Source organism: Seriola aureovittata, chromosome 9 (assembly GCF_021018895.1).
Source record: "Seriola aureovittata isolate HTS-2021-v1 ecotype China chromosome 9, ASM2101889v1, whole genome shotgun sequence".
NCBI lineage: Eukaryota > Metazoa > Chordata > Actinopteri > Carangiformes > Carangidae > Seriola > Seriola aureovittata.
Window position 1 is genome coordinate 7,622,543 of NC_079372.1, and position 21,152 is coordinate 7,643,694.

A 21,152-nucleotide genomic window follows, 5' to 3' on the forward strand; every position below is an offset into this window, starting at 1 on the left:
TGCTCAGATGTTATTGATAAAGCCAAAACGATGTACATGTGTGTGTGTGTGTGTGTGTATGTGTGTGTGTGTGTGTGTGTGTGTGTGTGTGTGTGTGTGTGTGCGAGTACGTGTATTTTCTGTGGATATGTGTGTGTACGACAGGAACAATGACACAATGACAGTCCTCGCACCGCAAACACACGCAGCAGTGTTTTTGTGTGCGAGTGTACGTACTGCATGTGCACTTGCACTAAGTTGCTCATCAATTTGGGAGTATGTCAGGGGACTGCATACCTCACCATGTTTGTCCTATGTGTGTAAACCTTTTGTAGTGGCTAGCGTAGCTCTCCTGTTACACACACACATGTTCTTTATGGGCTGGCTAATGGAGCTGAGCTCTTCCTGCCTCTGTGATGTGGTTTACTGTTGTTTGATGTGCTCAGGAATCCTGCATAGGAGAGCACCCCGAGCTGATCTTATCACATAAAAGCCTTTGCAATGGAAGAAGACACTCAACTCTCTTTTTTAACTTAATAGAGATGTGTCCCTGTGTGTGTGTGTGTGTGTGTGTGTGGTGTGTGTGTGTGTGTGTGTGTGTGTGCGAGTACGTGTATTTTCTGTGGATATGTGTGTGTACGACAGGAACAATGACACAATGACAGTCCTCGCACCGCAAACACACGCAGCAGTGTTTTTGTGTGCGAGTGTACGTACTGCATGTGCACTTGCACTAAGTTGCTCATCAATTTGGGAGTATGTCAGGGGACTGCATACCTCACCATGTTTGTCCTATGTGTGTAAACCTTTTGTAGTGGCTAGCGTAGCTCTCCTGTTACACACACACATGTTCTTTATGGGCTGGCTAATGGAGCTGAGCTCTTCCTGCCTCTGTGATGTGGTTTACTGTTGTTTGATGTGCTCAGGAATCCTGCATAGGAGAGCACCCCGAGCTGATCTTATCACATAAAAGCCTTTGCAATGGAAGAAGACACTCAACTCTCTTTTTTAACTTAATAGAGATGTGTCCCTGTGTGTGTGTGTGTGTGTGTGTGTGTGGTGTGTGTGTGTGTGTGTGCGAGTACGTGTATTTTCTGTGGATATGTGTGTGTACGACAGGAACAATGACACAATGACAGTCCTCGCACCGCAAACACACGCAGCAGTGTTTTTGTGTGCGAGTGTACGTACTGCATGTGCACTTGCACTAAGTTGCTCATCAATTTGGGAGTATGTCAGGGGACTGCATACCTCACCATGTTTGTCCTATGTGTGTAAACCTTTTGTAGTGGCTAGCGTAGCTCTCCTGTTACACACACACATGTTCTTTATGGGCTGGCTAATGGAGCTGAGCTCTTCCTGCCTCTGTGATGTGGTTTACTGTTGTTTGATGTGCTCAGGAATCCTGCATAGGAGAGCACCCCGAGCTGATCTTATCACATAAAAGCCTTTGCAATGGAAGAAGACACTCAACTCTCTTTTTTAACTTAATAGAGATGTGTCCCTGTGTGTGTGTGTGTGTGTGTGTGTGTGTGTGTGTGTGTGTGTGTGTGTGTGTGTGTAAGTAAGTAAGTAAGTGCGTGTACACATGCACACCATTTCTCTAATTCAATCGAGTGTGTAACCCAAGGCCAAACACACACATTTGATTTCAGTAAATGCTGAACCCGGAGACCCATGGCTAGAACGGACCAGAGACATGTCAGATATGTCAGCGCACATTACTGTGAGTGCGTGTGTGTCTGTGTGTGTGTGTGTGTGTTTGTGTGTGTGACAGAGGGAGAGAAAAAAACAGAAGAAGAAAAAAAAGGGATTTTACTTTTGTTATTTCTTTTTTCTTTTTTCTTTCACTTTGAAATGATGTCATGCGTGAGGACTGTATATTTAAGACGCATGCATGTAAGTGCACCTGCTTAGTCGGTGCTAGTCAGAATTAACCCATTCAACACTCTGAAAGCTGTTTTTACTAGGTTTCCACTCTATCTATTTACAGGCATAGCAAGTCTGTGTCTTATGTAGGTATGCCATATATTGATATTTACCAGATAAGTGAGCCTGCTGAAATCCCAACATCAGGCCTGTGAGTAGTATTACAGTTTATGTTAAAATTTTAGACAATTTAAAATTGAGTTTTTTTGCACGCATGTTTAAATTAATTTAACATAATTATCTGTATATGAATGCAAACAGAAGACTGGAATATAAAAACCACATGGGCCTTAATGGAAATGTTTATTAATAGTGTCAAACAAAAAGTGAAGGTTTTAGATTTTGTCACTTTCATTTTCATTCTCTTATTTCCACTTGTATATGAAGTGAAAGAACCAAAAAACTCAGCCCACTTGTCCTTAACACCTTCATCAGTGTAAAGATCTAAACTCTTTAACCTGATGAAGGTATCAGGACAGATGGACAAACTGTAAATTACGTAAAATGATCAACATTATGCGGTTTTGGGTCCAGTGCATCAGTTTATAAGACCCCGTGTTGTACAACTACTTTGTAATATCTGTATATCAAGTGAAATTAATTAATTGAGTCAATGATTTAGACCCGAGCTTAGTTTTCTTAGCGGTTTTCTTGAAAAGTCATACTGTTTTAACTAACAGCAGTCCCCTTGATATACAGACAACATCTCCACTTGTACTGAAGACAAAATTAGATAATTATGAGGCAAGATCTGACGTTATAGGGAGAACTTTTTGTATACTGTATGCCAAGTACGTTCTAGTGATTCCTTAACTGTGTTTAAGACATTTGTGCATCCCAGTTACTTAAGTTATGACAATTTGTGTTTTTGTTTTTTTTTCCATGCAAAAAGCATCAATGGGTTCTTCTGGTTGAGCATAAACACAGATGGAAATGAAAGGAAGCAAGTCGCAACCTCTGCAAGAGCAATGTCAACCTCCAGCTCTCTCCAAACGCTTAACACTTCATAATAACAGAAATGTATACATATTCAAAACCGGAGGTATCAGTTATAGTAATGTCAGGGTACGCACATACACTCTTGCTCAGGCTTTGAATATTGCATGTTAGAATGACAAAATGACACAACAAACTATTCAACGGTTCTCTGATCCTGACTTGAATTACTCCAGACATAAACATGCATATCCCTCGTATCAAGACATTCATGAATGCCCACATTCTCAATCACGCATGCACGCTGTCTATATTCCGTGTTTCATCTACGGCCTGAAAATCATGCCATTGTCTTTGCTCACACGCCCTCAAGCCATTCTTGTCTCTGCAGGATCCCTGTTTTGTTTGCTTAGTGGTGACCAGTCCTGTCTCTGTGCAGTCTGTCCGCCCACATGAAGGCCTCTTATGTCTTATTGATGCTAGCTTTAAAGATGAAGGACTACACAGATTAAACTGCGGTTGCCATCTTGAATAGATGTGACGCTTGCTCCAAATAAACTTTGGGTTTTACTTTCGTGTGTGTGTTTTTTTTCTCTTCCCTTCTCTTTTCAGTGGGGTTTGCTTTGCTTTTTCTTGGACATCAACGTTGATATCGTAAAAATGAGACAAAACTTTTATTGCGGAGTTGTGAAAGTTAACAGTGTCTGTGATGTTAATTTCTATCCACAAACAAATAAGACAAATGTAACTTTTGTTTTTATGAGATTTGAAATCCTAGTGGTGAGTTTAACTCCACTGATTCCTTCTTTCTCTCCTGATTTTTTTTTTTTTATATTCGTCTTATTCTCTTTCCACCCTTCTCCTTTCATTTCCTCTTCTCCCACTTTCCTCTCATTTCTTCGCTCCTCTCTACTTTCCAGGCATAAACTCTGGATACCCACCGGCCCCGAGAGAACAGTCATGTTTCCAATATGTCTCCATTTAGCAGAGACCAAATGAACAAGAGCAGGGCCAAAACAAGAGCAGGAAAAATCATCACATAGCCACTGGCACAATCTGCTTATCTTTCACTGCTAATAGCTCTCATGCTCTTCACATCATTGCTCCTATGTGCACATGCACGGACGCACGCGCATGCACGCACACACACACACACACACACACACAACACACACACACACACACACACACACACACACACATATAGACAAATTCATGTATGCACATGTTGTTCTTTGGGCACAAACACATTCAGTGCACATCAGTGAGGATACACACGCTCATCCAAACTTGCTTGGGCTGTTTCCTGCCACTGCCGAGAAGTGCATAATGATAATTACAGTTTGGGTCTACATCCCTGAATTAACCAGATCAGACACACACACACACACACAATCCAGAAGTGCCAGGGGCTGTTGTGGTGTATGTGGACTGGTGTGCAGCGTTGGAGCAGCCCAGCGCTACTATTGTTCTCCATTAAAACCTCCTGGGAACCATCACAGCAAGTCTGGGAGATGTGCAGGGCTAATAAAACTCCAGTCAAACCAACAAAGAGTCAGAAAGGCCGAGCCTTTACTGAAATCTTTATGTAACGATATTTTATTTTGACGGATGAAAATTCGGTGAGAATGTGTAGAAGTCAAAGTTCTCAACAGAAATGAAGGGAGAGAAAGACTCGGGGGCAGACAGATAAAGACAGAGACAGACTTACACCCAGATAAAGACAGACAGATGTTGCCAGGGAAACCACAGAAGAGAAAAACAGGAGCCGGGGCTCAGGTGTGTGTGCCAACCACAGGGGCTTGGAGGTGTTTACAGCGTGTGAATATGTGCCAGTAAGCCCCACTGACTCACTTGTGTGGGTACACCAGCATTTCCAGTGCCCATGATGGTAAACCATGAGGGCATTTCGCGAAGCCACTGTTTTAGTGGCTGTTTTACAACACGGCGCATCCAACAATGTATTACATGCAGCTGCATTTAAAATAACCCATCCCTCCTCCTTTCTACAATCTCTCGCTGCTGCACACGGTCTTTGCGCTTTCAATTCACCCCTTCTTCCATCTCCATCTCTGCTGCTGTCCATCTGTACATGTATCTATCTGCATATCTGTGTGTCTATCCGTTTCTAAATGCAGATCTGCTTTGGTGGCATGACCGTGTCTATCTACACTGACCGTACGTCCTCGCTTGACCCCCTCCTTCCCCTCATTCCTTTGGTGACCCTGAGGGCAGGACAGCCGTTAAGGAGGCCGTCACTGGTCACCTCTGGGTGCTGTGAACTAGGCTGTCTCTTTATGGCTGCAGGGCCCACCTAATCAATTGCCCACTCATGCACACACTTAAATGCCACCCCCCTAACACACAGACAGACAGACAGACACACACACAGACACACACACACACACACACACACACACACACACACACACACACACACACACACACACACACACACACACACACCACACACACACACACACACACACACACACACACACACACACACACAGGACTTCCAATCAATTAGTCTTGAGATTTATACAAGCGAGTAAACTTGGGGGTGTTAGTCTCCCTTAGGCCAATCAGATTGGGCTTTCCCAAGACTTCCACACCAGCCAAATGAAGCTTATTAGCTCTGTGTGTGTGTCTGTGTGTGTGTGTATGTGTGTGTGCGTGCAAGTATGTGCACGTTCATGTGTGTTTGCGACTGACACTAATTAGCAGGGCTAGTGCACCTACTTCCTCAGGACCATTTCCTGTGATAGTAATTATTAGGTATGTGTGATAAATTCCAGGCCCTCGTCCACCCGTCCAGAGATAGAACAAGACAAAAGGAGAAAAACAGACAAAAAAGAGAGGGAGGTAGACCATTTAATACTCAGAGGAAGCTAAGGAGGTCAGTGTTAAAAGAGTGATGAAGTAAAAGTAAGAAGAGAGAATGAAAGAATGATTTTACTCTAGTGAGACGAAACATGACTCAGTACGTAGGTAAAAGCAGTTTCCACATGCAACATCTCCCCGTTGCCTCCTCGATGTGGCCTCCCCCGTCTTCTTCTCTGGTTGTCAATCATTGCATTCTTTTTTGTTTTTTGTGTGTCACATTTGCCCCATCTTCATAATGTCAGTCTTCAGATTAGGACAAGACGTTCTTTCTGTTTCTGGAAAGACTCTTCCATCTCTGTCTATCACTTTAACTAAACACACACGCGCATGCACACACACACACATGCGCGCGCACACACACACACACACTTGCGCTATCCTCCCTTATTCAACTGACGTAGAACTGAAGACAGTTCAAGCCTAACAGTCACTCACACATCGACTTTAGGAGACAATGTCACTTCAACAAGCCACTTCATGGCTCACAAACAGAGTGTGTACACATCCGTGGGCTAGTTTTACCAAACGTAACGTCAGGGTTTACACACTGAACAGGATGCAAAACTTCTGATTCATGTTTATTGGGTGGGCCTTTGCTCACCAAAATACTATGTGGATATATGTGAAAGTAATATATTAGCAAGTAACAAGTGATGAAAAATAACCATAACTGATCCTAGAAAAAGTTAAAGACATGATGGTTGCAGAGTGCAGGCCAAGAGAATAACATGGTCTGGGAAAAATGGAATTTAAATTTAGGGCACTTAACTTCCAGTTGCATTAGCTGAACAATTCAAAAAATGACCGTACTAAGCAAACTCCACATGTGTATCTTTGGACTGTTCTCTCCACCCTCGAAGTTTACTGTATGGCACCCAGGTAGAACTCTGTTATTATCGCACTGTCCCGAACAAGGACTTGGATGCAGGGATTTCCATTTAATGAAGCCTTCCATTGACAAAACCTCAAAGGAAGAGGAGGACGAGGAGGAGGAGGAGGAGTAGGGTGGAGCATGCCTAGGCCCTGACATAATAACACACCTACAGGCCCAGCAGCCGACACACATGTCGAAGGTAAACACGCGTGTCAGAGGGCACGGGAGCACAGACAGACATGATGAATGGCCCCAAGTTCCCACGAGGCAACACGCATACAAACCTGCTTGGATAGAGAGAGGAAGGTGATGTGTGGTCAGCCCCTCCTCATCACTGCAACACAGAGAATCCCATTCACACACTGCACCGGCCCTCTATGTCTCATCGTTACCTATCACAACAATGGCAGGGTAACACCATACGTGCGCACGTGCGGCTGTGTGAACGTGCATACATGTGTGTGTGTCCGCTATAAGTCCTTGCATATGTTGTTGCGTGCTCGCGATTTCGCCAGTATACGTGAATGTGATCTCAAAGCCACAGCGGTGAACGCAGTGCCGTTTGGCTGAATACATGAATGTGTAAATATACTTTTTCAATGTGAGCGTGTTTCAATATGTGCGTGAGTGCACATGCTGTATATGTATGTATACCTGTGTTTGAAATTGTGAGGGTGTGTGTGTGTGTGTGTGTGTGTGTGTGTGCGTCCAGGCCCCTCAGAGAGATCAGTGAGCGGGGACATGACCTTGCCAGTACAGCTGGTCTCTCTGTGTTTTTAGCAAGTGTAACCATGGCAACGGTGCTGTGCAGACAGGATGTCTACATTGGGGATTTGAAAGTCATAACGTCGCTACTGCTCTAAGCTTCATTATGCCATGGGTTACTGTAACTGGCCAACAAATGGATACATGAACACACATCATGGATAGTAGTGAATTTTGCATTATTGTAATATTACATTTCCATCATGTGGAATAGCTCTTTTGTCTTTGCGTGAGGGTTTTGACTTAAGGACATGATAATAAGAAAGTGAGCTTTAAATATAGTTGATATTTTGCTTAGTTTTGCTTTTGTAGAATGGCACGAGGCATGTTTCTATGAACCACTGATGAGCGAACATTTGAGCAAAGGGGGCGCAAGGGCATAATGAGAGTGTGTAATTGGGTGTTTATTTTACACTGAGGAATCAGTTTTCAATGTTAATTAAGTATTCTTGTTCAACATGTTATTTAGGGCATTTTGGTAAAGTAGATAAATATAACAAAAGAAAATAAAATAAAGCAAAACCAGGCACATACAGAAACACTGTCATAAAAAAAAATCTATTCCCTTTTGTACTTTTATTTATTTATGTATTTGCATCCCTATCAGCTGTTTCCAATACAACAGCTACTATTCATGCGGTTTCATGTGTTTATATAAATAAAAGTAAGTAAAAGTATTGTTATACATATGCGGCGCCTGTCAGTGGTCATTACTACATCATTACGAATCAGGCCACACCCCTCCTCGAACGCTGACTCACAAAGTGAAAACAATACCAGCCACACACTGAAGCGGCTGGTAATTAACAGCTGTGTTAGAACGCTCTTTATTGTGTGATGTGGTGCAGATGGTTATTCTACTCCGACCCATTCGTCTCTCTTTCTCTGGCCCTTTTCTGCTAACCAGACTCTACTCTCTCCCACCCTTCACAGCTTTACTCCATCTTCTCCCTGTTCTTTCTTCCACCACTCCCTCCATCATTCTCCTCCTCCTTTCCTCCATCCATCACCCCCTCCATCAATCACTCTAACACTCTATCATCCTTCTTTTTCCATCATTTACTATTTCCTCTCTTCCCTCTGCTACAGCTTCTCTCTTTTCATTCCTCAACTGTCTCGCAGAGTCTATAGAGTCTGTGAATGTGTGCATGATTTCCCCTCCATCTCTTAAATTGTCAACTCTCTCCTTCTCTACCTCTTTGTCTACTCTCCATCTCTTTATGTTCCTGCCTAAAAGCTGCCGCTACCTTTTCTTTGCTCTATAATTTTTTTTCCATCACTAGAAATGTAAACAGAGATAATATCAGCTACATTCCCAGTGTCTACAGGAGGATCAGGTTCAGTAAGCCACTGCGATGTTGTGGCATGTAGTATTATCCCATTCATACTATGGAAACATCTCAATGACTAGCTATTCAAAATGTCCAAACACATAATTTCTCTATTGTGCACCTACACCCCGTGACCCTAGACTCATTAAATTACTAGCTCCTCTGGAGGCCATCTGTGTATGTGTGTGTGTGTGTGTGTGTGTGTGTGTGTGTGTGTGTGTGTGTGTGTGTATGTGTGAGAGAGAATAGTGTACAGTATGGAGGAAACTCAATCTGGTGTGGGGTGACAGAGCAGACCCTGCACCACTCCTTATACATCAAGCATTCAGCTCTATATCTGAAAAACGCAAATATGAAAATGCTCTCTCTCTCTCTCTTACACACACATACTCTCACACACAGACTTACGCACGCACGCACGCACGCACGCACGCACGCACGCACGCACGCACACACACACACACACAAACACACACAAACACACACAAACACACACAAACAATACGAGCTAGGAAACCCAACATGCAATGAGAGGATATTGAAAATGATTTTTTCCCCCTCTTGTCTCTTTCATTAACAGTGTTGAAAAGCCAAGAGTCTGCTCTCTCTCTCTCTCTCCCCCATCCAGCCGCACACACGTACACACGCACGCGCGCACACACACACACACACACACACACACACACACACACACACACATTAAAAACACACAGAGAGCTCCCCAGTTCACTGGGGAACGTGCCTCACATGGTTTGCTTCAGCTGGTCTTCTTGACAAATGCCACATTACGGCGCAGAGGAGGAGAAACTTGGCATGCAATCAAACTTCTCTCATGATTTCTAAGATTTGAAATACTTCAGTTTGTATAGCCCCTCCATTCCGTCCTCACCTCCCTCTCATTCTCTCTCTCTGTCTCATTTTTCTTGCCTTCACTCTAACTCCCTCTCTCTCTCTCTCTTGTTACCTCTCTTTCTCTGCCCTATCTTTCCTGTTTAGTTTCCCCTGTGCTAACTTGGACCAGGGCTTGTGCTGTGGGAATATGGCCCCTTTTAAAGGAGAAAGCCAAAGTTTGTGTAAGTACATGCACGTCTGCAGACATGAGTGATTATATGTGAGTTCCACCGAGGCTGTGTGTATATTCTGCGTGCGTATCTTTGTGGCTTGTTCAGATGTAAGTCTGTCTCACGAAGCTTCACCCCCCCCACCCCCCTCGCAATTCAACAGTCCTTTAATCCTCATCACCAGTGACCCCAAACCCCAGCCTCCGACCTCTTCGTACACACAGAACACACAGAGCCCAATGCACAAGAGACCACACGCACTCATGCCCCCTGTGCCCCTTCCATTAGCTCTGACCAGCGTCGACTTGTATTCAGTCTCGAGCACAAAGGCGAAGAATGCCATCTGCTTTGTTGCTGTTTACGTCAACCAACCATCACACTGAGTTTCTTTCTCAGACGTCTTTCTAATGGTAATATAATAATGATTTATGCCTAATGCCAGTCAAGTACAAAAGTATCATTCACATGTCAGGTCCCTGAGCGTTTTCCCAATTTCATGTACATACCTAGAAGCACGGTTTGTGCCTGTATCATATGTAATACATTTCCTCTGCTAAACATCCCTGGTAATGTTTGGATGGTGGAAATTGGAAAAGACAGGAAGATGGTTTGTATCACAAATGTGTGTGTGTGTCTGTGTGTGCGCTGATACACAGGCAAGGGCACTGTCTTTTTCAGCTGTAACCGTACACATCCACATACTGTACGCAGACACGGACACATACACACATTCTTTCAGCGTTAGTGTGATCAGAGGGGCTTGTGAGGCATAATGGATTTCAAAAAAGTTGTGTTTTCAATACATGTGTGCCAGCCTTCCCTTTTGTACTGTACTGAGTGGCTGACATTAAAGGCATTTCTCTGCGGCACATGACAACCAGATATGTGGCTCCATGCTCCTTCAATCAAAGCGCTCAAAGCAAACACACATGTAGCCGCTCCACTGACAGATCACTGAACTCGCTCACACATTCATACATATACCCACTGACACACACTCACACATGGAAATGCAGCCAGTCCTGCACTTTTTTTTTTTTTTTGGTTTTCCTCCCTCTCTAACTCTCTCTCTGTTTCTCACACACACACACACACACACGTCCACATGAAGAAACAGCCGCACACATATTTTCTCTTGACCTGCTGTCTAAGGCTGCACCACCTGTCCTCAATAAATGTAACTTTTCATAAGGCAGCCATAGACAACAGCTGATCCTGCTTCAAAACACACCTCAGCGCTGATGTCTATATAACACCCGTGTGCAGCCGCACATGTGAACAGGTGAGCGGATATATGTGCCTGATGCAGTATTAGACACAGGTTTCTGCTGAAGCAACAAAGCTGCCGATTATCGACAGATTTTCATAAAAAATATGTGATAGGTAAATTGGAATTAAAGCTTCCAATCACAGATTACCTGCGGTTCATACTTTGGTGTCTGCGGCTGAGTAGTATAGCCCCGCCTCCCACCTTGTTCAATGCACCTGCGCACGACAGGCCACCAAAACAAAGCGACATGTCGGCCGTGTGGAACTTTAACAAAGTGTGTGAGACTGACATAACGTGCGCCATCTGCAATGCATGCCAAAAATGATCGGTATCGGCCGATGACACTCATATATGATCGGTATCAGCGGCAAAAAAAATAGATAGCAGTATCCCTAATAAGATTAGACAGATAGATGTGGGACTAACTTCATCTCCAGAATCTCCTCCAGCTGTTTGCGTCTCTCCTGGCGCAGACTGTTGAGGTGTCCGTCTCTTTCATGCAGGGACTGCTGAGTGGAGGACAGGCGGAGTTTGGTGGCGTCCAGCTCTTGTCTCGTCTTCTCCAAAGCTCCCATCAGCTCCTCCAGCTAGTGAAGGGAAGATATACATATACATACACACACAGGTTTAAACTGAATGAAAGCATACCAGGATACTCATGCACATGGTTCTGCTCCCAAATGCAATAAGTGTTGATTGAATCATACATTGTCTTACAGAAAGCAAGACATGCAAGACCTATTTTACACTTATGCATGCCCAGTCTCTCACACATAGTCATGGGAAATGTTACAGTGAGGTCATCAGATACACACTGAAGTGCAACTGTACTTGTATACTCCTGATGATGTGCGTGTGTTGGAATGCTAAAATGAGGTAAGATGCCTAAACATGAGAGGGAATGGCCGGTAGACAACAAGGAGCAGGTGAAACTACTCAGGTTCAAAGGTTAGTTGAATGATATGTCCACTGATCCTTGTGCAGGAAACGAGGACTTCACCTTTCTCCACTTATTTTACTTCACTCTTAAGTGTGGTTCTACTTTAGAGCAGGTGAGAATAATGCTCAAACCCTCAACTACATCTCCTCCCTCTGCACACACGTGCCCTCCAGCCACGCAGGTCGGCATGTCCAACCTGAGTTGTCTGATAGACAGGATGTGACCTGAGGGCGTCATTATCCTAAGACAGGAAGTGTCTAATTGTCTAACAACAAGTACTTCACAACAGGATCCAGGACCAGTCAGGACTGTTCAGATGATCACCAAGAGAAGATGATAGTATATGTAGAATAGAGAATAAGATCTTTGTTCTGGTCTGATGATTTGCAGATTTGTGATATAAGAGAGTCAAACAATAAATTCTGAAGTGTTGGATCTCAAACAAACAAAGGGAATGAAAGTAAGGGAGAGGCAAAGAAAAAAAAAACAGAGAGAAAAAGAGTATTAGGGGAAAGCACTCCATGGGGTAGGACATGAAAAAAGAAATGGGCCTCTTTTATGAAGGGGCCAAATCGTTCACACATTTTCAGGACACTCTCCATCTCCGCCGGTTTTCTAGGTGTGTTTCACAGATGTCAGATAATGTGCTCACTGACTGTTCATGAATATCACATATGGGGTAAGAGAAGAAAGGGTCCAAGTAAAGGAAGTGGGGAATAAAGAAATTCGAAATGGTGGGAAAGTGACAACTTACAGTCATAACTTCCTGGAAATGTAGCAAGGCATTGTTTCAAATAACATAAAACCTGTATCCCCGCCAACAACAACTGACCTCTTAAAGTGTCCAGCAGCTAATATACCCAATGTCATCAAGACATCAAACTGTCCAAAATCACACCACGTTAAATGTTTGATGTCTTATTTCAGGCTTAGAAGAATCCAGAGCCAATCTTTTCATCTTGAAAGCCAAGGGTCACACACACACACACACACACACACACACACACACACACACACACACACACACACACACACACACACACACACACACACACACACACCATTTACACTCACCACATGTCTATCAGCCCTTATGCACCAACTGCTCCCCTCCCAGTTCCCCATTAGTCCACCACCCAGGCTAGCCCTCACTTCACAATCACATCATTAATAAGGAATACAATGCATTTTAGTGAAATTAGGGACCTAATCAGCTTACCGGTGAGCCTGTGCGTGCTAATTTAGCTCAACTTCAAGGCAAAGCCCCCCCAGCCAGCCTAAGGCTCACTAAGACTGGCCCAAAGCCCCTTTAGTTGCTAAGCTGATTGGGGGCTCAGAGCTAAGGGCCAAATCCCTCTTGTCCATTTGCGTCGGTGTTGCTGGTTCAAAGGCCTAGTTCAAACGCCATACGGGGGGAGAGAGGGAGAGAGACAGGAACAGAAATGGAGAGAAAGGGAGAGACAGTGGGGAGATAATTGGGTGAGACAACTTAAGAAGGCAGATGGGAAAGAACGAGGCTCGGGACAATGGATGGACAGCAGAAATGATGCCAGGGGAAAGTCAAGAAACAGAGAGAGGCAGAGGCGGACTGAGTCTTAGGGAGCGGGGGTGTGAAGAAAAGTGACCCAGGGCATTACCCATGCTCCATTTCAGCAGGTCAGGCTGATGGAAGACTTTCAGCGCATTACACATCATGAGACTGATTACTCTGGGACAGAGGGGAGAAGAAAGAAGAAAATCAAGGAAAGAACGAGGGGGAGGGGGGGGATGTGAGAATGTGAGTCTGGCAGGGCGCTCTGAAATGGTGCCAGGGTCAGGTGATGTTTCAGAAGGACCTGTCCCTCTCTCTATTCTACCCCCACCCCACACACACACACACACACACACACACACACACACACACACTCGTTTTCTCCAAAGTCTGAGGCGAGCAAGGCGGCTGACTGACGACTGCGGGACTACATGTTAATGGCATGTTGACTCGCTGCCTCCTTATGTGGTGATGTAGCGTTGGCTCACAAAGTTCAGAGTGCTGACAGCACCTAGCAGTGAACATCAGTGACTGAGCGGCGTCTTCCCTTGTGTCGACAGTGTGACTGTAACTCTATGCGGGCTCAGTATGTTCTCTATGCGTAGGGCCTGGATTGACGTGGAATTAAAGTAACTTGACGATTACTTTTGGGGTCAGTGAGTGTTAACGTGTCACAAGTTAGGAAAGGATTGCCCTGATTCCTTGGCTGCACACGGGTAAACTTAGGTCAAAGCTGAATCATCCACTTCTATGCATGCGAAATGTCCCACAGACATAAATATACTTTTCTTTCGGACCTCTCGGCCGATCATAATATTGTTCGATAAACACACAGTATCCACGCTGACTATAAGTCAAGCGTGTAAAGTACAGAAATTTCAAAAAGGAGGAAAAAAAACAAGCCACAGTTAGCATTGGCTCTCACTGAATTTTCTAAACTGAGTTTGACCCTCTTTTATTTTCCCGCTCAGTCCACCGATCTCCTCTTTTCATCTTTTACATTCTCCTCTATCAGCTTCTGTCTTTGAATGTGTGTGTGTGTGTGTGTGTGTGTGTGTGTGTGTGTGTGATTGTGTGTGTGTGTGTGTGTGTGTGTGTGTGTGTTTGAAGCAATACAGCCACCATTCTGCCTAAAAATGTTAGTTCTTGTTTTAACCGCCGATTGCTCTCACATTACTTGTGGCACGCATAAGTAATGCAAGGTCATTCTCATTCAAATGCACACTCACACCAGGAGGAAACGCGCTCCCTCTCCCTGTTTCTCTTTCCCACCACAGACACACCTATGCTCACACACACACACACACACATATACAAAAGCACACACATAAACCTCGGACCCACCGACCAGCTGGCAGTCAGAAAGACAGATAGATAGCGGGACATATAGGGTAAAAGGGCAGCCTGTACTCCGTCAAAGCTGCAAGCCCAAAGTCTAAAGCTTTGTTAATGAATTCTGATTACATGCATATAAACTGACAATAATTCACACATATGCTTACATTTTCAAGCATGCAAAAGTAAACTTAACGAGAGACAGAAAATGAAAGGAGGGCGCTGGAATTTTTTCGTTTCAGTTTTAAATTTCAGTCTAGAGGGAGAAAGTAATCAAAAGCATGTTTAGAAAAGTAAAACTGAATTAAGAATCAAAGACAATAAGAGACGGGAAGGAAAAACCAACTATCCATTTTGTAATAATGATCTTTGCTGGTTAAGAGCTACACATGGAGTAATTAAGGATCATCCATTAACCACAGTCCGCCTGCCGTCACGCTCTCAGCCACATGGGGGTGCAGTTCGGTCCCTAACATTTTCTCAGAGGTCCTTCTTAGTCCTAGGTGAGCTCATACCTGCCCTCAGTTTAAAAGGTAGGCCTGGCTGCCTGTGTAGAGATGCATGCGACCATCTATATGTATGATTGTGTGTATATGTGCATGCTGGTCTGGTGGAGTCCTCCATCAGTGTGTGTAACATCAGGTAAACCTCTCTCTGGGCCTGAACACGGGCAGCCTCCTCCTGCGCCCACAGAGCCTCCCTATGTGCGGATGTGTTCATGCTCTCCCTCAGTGACATCTCCAACTCCCTGATCCGCTCCGCCGTCTCCTGCATGGCACCCTGGGAAGCTGAAAGAGTAAGCTAGGGGAGGGAGGCAAAAGGAGGGTTGGAAGCAAAGTAACAAAAGCCGGGGAGAGAGTGTTTTTCTTTGAGTATACTTTTTTACTGTTCTAAAAGTTCATCATGGAATAATACTGTACGGGCAAAAGGTGTATTTGTTTTTTCCCTTTGCTTAAAAGAATCCAAATCATGTAAAACAGGAACAAAGGAAAGCCTTGGGCAGGTGAACAGCTGTGCTAAGAGAACAACACAACTCTTCTTAGAAGAAATAGATGCAGCCAAAACAGAAGAGAGTGATAAGTGATGGAGAGATGAAGCGTTTGTGTGTGGCCTCTCTGACACCTATGGTGAGTGGAGGAAATTGATCCTTCTCCACACAGGGTGATGGAACTGTGAAAGAAAACACTGGACAGAAATAATAAACCCCCGATTCTCTCTCTCTCTCATTCTTTTTTTTTTTTTTTAACTCTTTGACTCCCGAAAAGTTGACTCACTTTCAAGCTCACACGTTCACACGTTTGTGGGAGCAGTACAGAAGCCTCGGAGGCACATGGGCAAGGGGAAACTTTCAAGCAGGAGTTCATTTAAACTCAGGGGTATATCCTTGTTGCAGAAGAGTCAGACCAATATTTTGATGGAGAAAAATAGGGTTACGCCAATCAGACACTCAGTAACTAAATCCACATGAGCCAAAAACACCCTGAAATGTCATGGTAACATTTTGTGCTATCTTTTATAAGGAGAAGTGATAAGAAGCGATTTCTTTGCATGTTAGCTACCACAGACTCGATAACACATTTGTAGATGCATCAGGCAAATGAATATGAGAAAATGCAAGCAACAGGTGGCAAGGTGTGTTCACGAAGATGTGAAGGAAACTCTCTCCAGAAAGCAAGAAAGCAAAAAGTGGTAACGGAGAACACTGCGGACTTAATTGTGATGAATGACAATTCTCTGGCTGAAGCTGCACACCGTTAAACTGACATGTCATCTGACAAACGACTGTTCGGCGTTTCTCAAAGTGAGTTAGCGAATTCAAATGCTCGGGAGCAGTTTCATCAGCGACAGGTAGAGCTCAACGCGAATGTGCGAATGAGTCTTAGACCAGTACAAAACCTGACAGGAGTCTGAGTGACTAATTTTTGTGCTGCATAAAGCAGAGCTCCAGGCCAAACAGCACCGTGGCTCACACATGGGGAATCCATTGTGATGGAAAAAAAAAAAAGGAGATACTAAAAGCACGTCAAACTGAAAAGAGTGACGTGGAAGTAATTTTATGAGACAGTGCCAGGATAAATTTGAATGGCTTATTAACCGGCCCTTATAAATATCAAGTAGTCATGGCACATGCTCAATGTTGTGGTAACAGTATGGAAAAAGAAAAAAAAAATGCTATCAAGACGTCTGCAAGAATGTATCTTCAAATTCAAGGGTAAATATTAAATAAATGGATAAAAAAAAATATCACTGACCAAATTAACTGACCAATTCAGTGATACTGACTAAAACAGCAGCAACAGAATTATCCCCGAGCGTGATGAAAATAGCGCCGAGCCAGCCGAATCACAAGCGGATACTTGTGGCTCGTCACGTCAGCACGACACAGCTGGAGGTGAGCGACAAACACCCGCACACACACATACAGAGGCAGGCTGTGTGCGTCAGTAGTCCAAAGCTGTAATTGGATGTGACAGACGGGCAGTAATTCGATGCACCAGAATCAACAAGTACTGGTCTGACCCCGCCCCGCAGACAGAAACCCAGGCGCACACACACACACACACACACACACACACACACACACACACACACACACACACACACACACACACACACACACACACACACACACACACACACACACACACACACACACACACACACACACACACACACACACACACCCCACTGAGATGGGGCTGCCACCGCTAGACCCCCAAGTGAAACCTAACCAGAAAGCTCTGTCTGCCTATGTGGGTATGTGTGTGTGTGCATGTACAGTATATTTGTGCATATCTGTGTGTTATGTGAGTTTTATTAGTAACAAGAGAATATTGCTGGCTGAAAACAAAGAATGGAAAAAAGAGGCAATAAAGATAGAGAGATACAGAGAGTGGGGAGAAATGGAAAGATAATTGCATCTGCTGCACCAATAATCACCTAATGCCCTTGGGAAGGCTCATTATGGAGTCTGGCCCTTTTTGGTTTGATGGAGGGATTATAATCACTAAAATAAACGAGCAAAGAGTGAGAGAATGCACATTTTCAGCAGCTGTGTACCTATGATCTTCAGCTTTACATACACACACACAGACACACTGACACACACACAAACCACTCACCCACATAGCCTGATCCAGGCAGACAGACATCTGTCTCCGTCAAAAAAAAAAAAAAAGTTGTGCGTGCAGCATCAACCTCTATGTTCTAAAAAATCGTGTGCTGGACCAGAAGTTTCATAAAGTTTGAGTCAAGTTCAAAGACTGTGGGAACAAGCCTTGAGTGAATGAAAATCCTGCACTGTGTCTATGTTCTTTAACTGTCCCCAGTTTAAAAAAAAAAAAGTTTCTGTAATCCTTCTGTCTCTAAACAAAGTATTGAGTGTCGCTGATGCCTCTCAATTACAGATAAAAGAGAAATAAAAGGCCTGTTTGAAGGCTTGAAGTGAACATTTCCGATGTGTGTTTTCTCTGTGTTTGTGAAGTGCAGCGTGGCGCGATGGAGACGATGGAGCGGAGAGATGCTATCGCTCCATCCCACATAAACTCTCCTGGATGAATGTGGAGAGCGAGCGATGAGGGAAGGCCCTGATTGTTTGTGTTTACCCTCGGAGCGTGCTGTGTTCCTGATGGACCTGGAGATAAACAGAGACACAGAGCGAGGGGGGGCAAGATAGAGGCAACAGTGCAACCTGACCGCTGAGCAAACACAATATACAGAATGCATACTACACTCTACTACTCTACCACATCCCAGCATCACAGACAGTGACTCGGAATCACTCTTATGTCGACTTACTTTGAAGTTGTCATACTATATTCCTCCTTCTCTCTTTCAGTGAATTGCTGTTGTATTTTATCATACTGTTCTTGAGCTTTATTATATCATATTATATTATGTATAGTCAAACCCCTCAGGGACTTATTGTCTAATGTTATTGTCAAATGAGAACAGAAATGCCAAAGATAGGTTTGAGGTACTTTGCCATTACATAGTTTTTTTCACTATAAAGCACTTTTTCAATCTCCTCACTATTCTTCAATAACCAAATCTAATGGGTTCCTATAAAAATGTTTATTTATGTTAAAACAAGACTAAGACTCTATGAGTCAACAAACTAACATCAATGTTATACGATGCTCACAGTGGAAATGCTAACATGTTAATGTTTAGCATTTTTACCCTCTTCACCATCTTTAGTGTATTAGCATGCTACCACTTGCTACGTAGCACTAAACACAAAGTGCAACTAAGGCTGATGTGAGTATCATTAATTTTGTCTTTGAATGTGTGCGTGTGTGTGTCTGTGTGCTTGTGTGTGTGTGTGTGTGTGTGTGTGTGTGTTTGTGTGTGTGTGTGTATCAAACTTTATTGCAAATGATCCAATAGTCTCTGGCACCTTGAATTTTTGAACCAAATTTCATGGCAGTCAGACGGTTAGATATTTCAGTCTGGACCAACCAACTGACTTTTCCATTCATACAGCCATGCAGCAAACAGAGATAAAAAAGGTTATCAGATTTTTTTTTTTTTTTTTTACTTTTAAATATTGATGTCAGTGTTATCTTCAAAGAACCACTATCAGTCAGACTCTTGACAACACAATGTACTTGAACTCGAGCTTGATTTCCTGTCTCTGCTCTAACACTAGTATTTCCCTTGGTCAATATTTTACTACTCCCTTGCACTTGTCCCTGTGCCTCTCTCTTTCTTCCTGGCATTCGCTTCATGTCTCTTTCCAGGTTATAGCAATATTAATGTGTACTACTCAGACACTGTTTAGAAGAGGAAATAGGATGTTGGATGCTGCCTGCCAGCACACACAGGAATAACAAAATAACAGACTGAGAGAGGGGCTCCGGCTCTATTTGCCAGGGAGGTACAGAGAGGTGTACTCTACTTCATTGGTCCTGTGGGACTAACCTGGCATGGCCGCACTCTGCATATTAACACCTCGGCATAGCTTTGCAGGGTAATACACAAGCAGGCACACAGACGCACATATACACAGAGTGTCGAGTAAACAGCTGTCACTTATGTTGACAACTAAGCAGGTATATACAAGTGATACCAGAAATGGTACTTCAAGATTCTCTCTCCTGACTGACTAGACACAGTTCTTTATTATTCCCATCTGAGCCATTATGCCGCCGCTCCCTGCTGGCGTATGGAGCTGATTTCTGCCGGACTAAATGCATGTCTCTTCCACTTAGGACAGACTCTGAGATGCACTGAGGGGGAGGATGGGGAGGGTAGGTGGGCATGAAAGAGTGCAACAGGGCTCTCTCTGCCTAGATGTGAGTAAAGGGAAGGGAGTGAAAATACAGTGAGCAAAAAAAGAGATAGAAAGGAAAGGGAAAAGATAATACTTTGTGAGGAATGCCTTGCATAAGAGGTGAGGAGGAAAGAGGAGAAAAGAGGGCATGATAAACGAGTATGACTCGATCTGAACACTCCAGGATGAAGAGGTGATGAAGAGCTAAGTTAGAAACCAAGGAATGTACGCATGTGAACACACACACACACACACACACACACACGCACACGCACACATATTCAAACCTGCGATAAAGAGTGCGGATGTCCATCAGTCAGGGCATCTTTCCTCATCTCACCCGGAACCGTCTGCTTCTGGATGTTCGGAGACTTGATTTGCCTTCAGATAGAGAAAATGTGTGACAGCAGATGAAGAGAAATCATATTCACAAAATATGATGATGTTGTAAAGTATACCTGTATGTATGCACACACATTATATACAATATACAATAGCCCCATTTTACTTTGAATTACTTTTTCTAAAATAGTAAATGTAGTCTTGATGTCCAACATACAAAACTCATATAATTTTTTTTTTTTGTCCTCTTTTGATTTATTTTCAGAGGCCTGCATATTGTATCATACAGGTAAATGGCGTAGCGACAGTGTGTGCCAGAAAAGCACAGCGGCTGTGCATGTGTCTAGTCTTCGTTACATGGCAGACTGGGACAAGACAAGACTTGACTGATGGATGTGAGACACTGCTGTGTAAATCTTTCAACAACAAAACACACAAACACATGCAGACAGGAGATGCAAGCACAAGCATGCACACACACAGGCACACACACACCATTCTCAAAAATAGATATGTGCAAGAAGTGAGTCTACAGATAAGAGGACAGGATGACAATAATACACACACACACACACACAAACACACACACACACACACACACACACAAAGGGCATGTGTTTTTGAAAAACATAAATTGGTGCGAGTCTATAGACACTGCCAGAAACACACACAGAGGATAATAAATCTGCTGTCAGTGT

General features: G+C 43.7%; 1 protein-coding gene across 15 annotated transcripts in view; it reads right to left on the reverse strand.

Moving 5' to 3' along the window:
• Positions 1-21,152, reverse strand: part of LOC130174624 (ERC protein 2-like) — a 151,968-nt gene that overhangs the window by 59,697 nt on the left and 71,119 nt on the right. For 14 of the 15 annotated variants that reach the window (XM_056384635.1, XM_056384634.1, XM_056384632.1 and 11 more), the window contains 3 exons: positions 20,400-20,493; positions 15,486-15,638; positions 11,458-11,618 (listed from right to left, as the gene is read on the reverse strand). In XM_056384635.1, coding sequence (XP_056240610.1) covers positions 11,458-11,618; positions 15,486-15,638; positions 20,400-20,493 — 408 coding nt within the window. The remainder of the gene's footprint in view (positions 1-11,457; positions 11,619-15,485; positions 15,639-20,399; positions 20,494-21,152) is intronic. The other variant, XM_056384641.1, reaches the window with a different exon arrangement.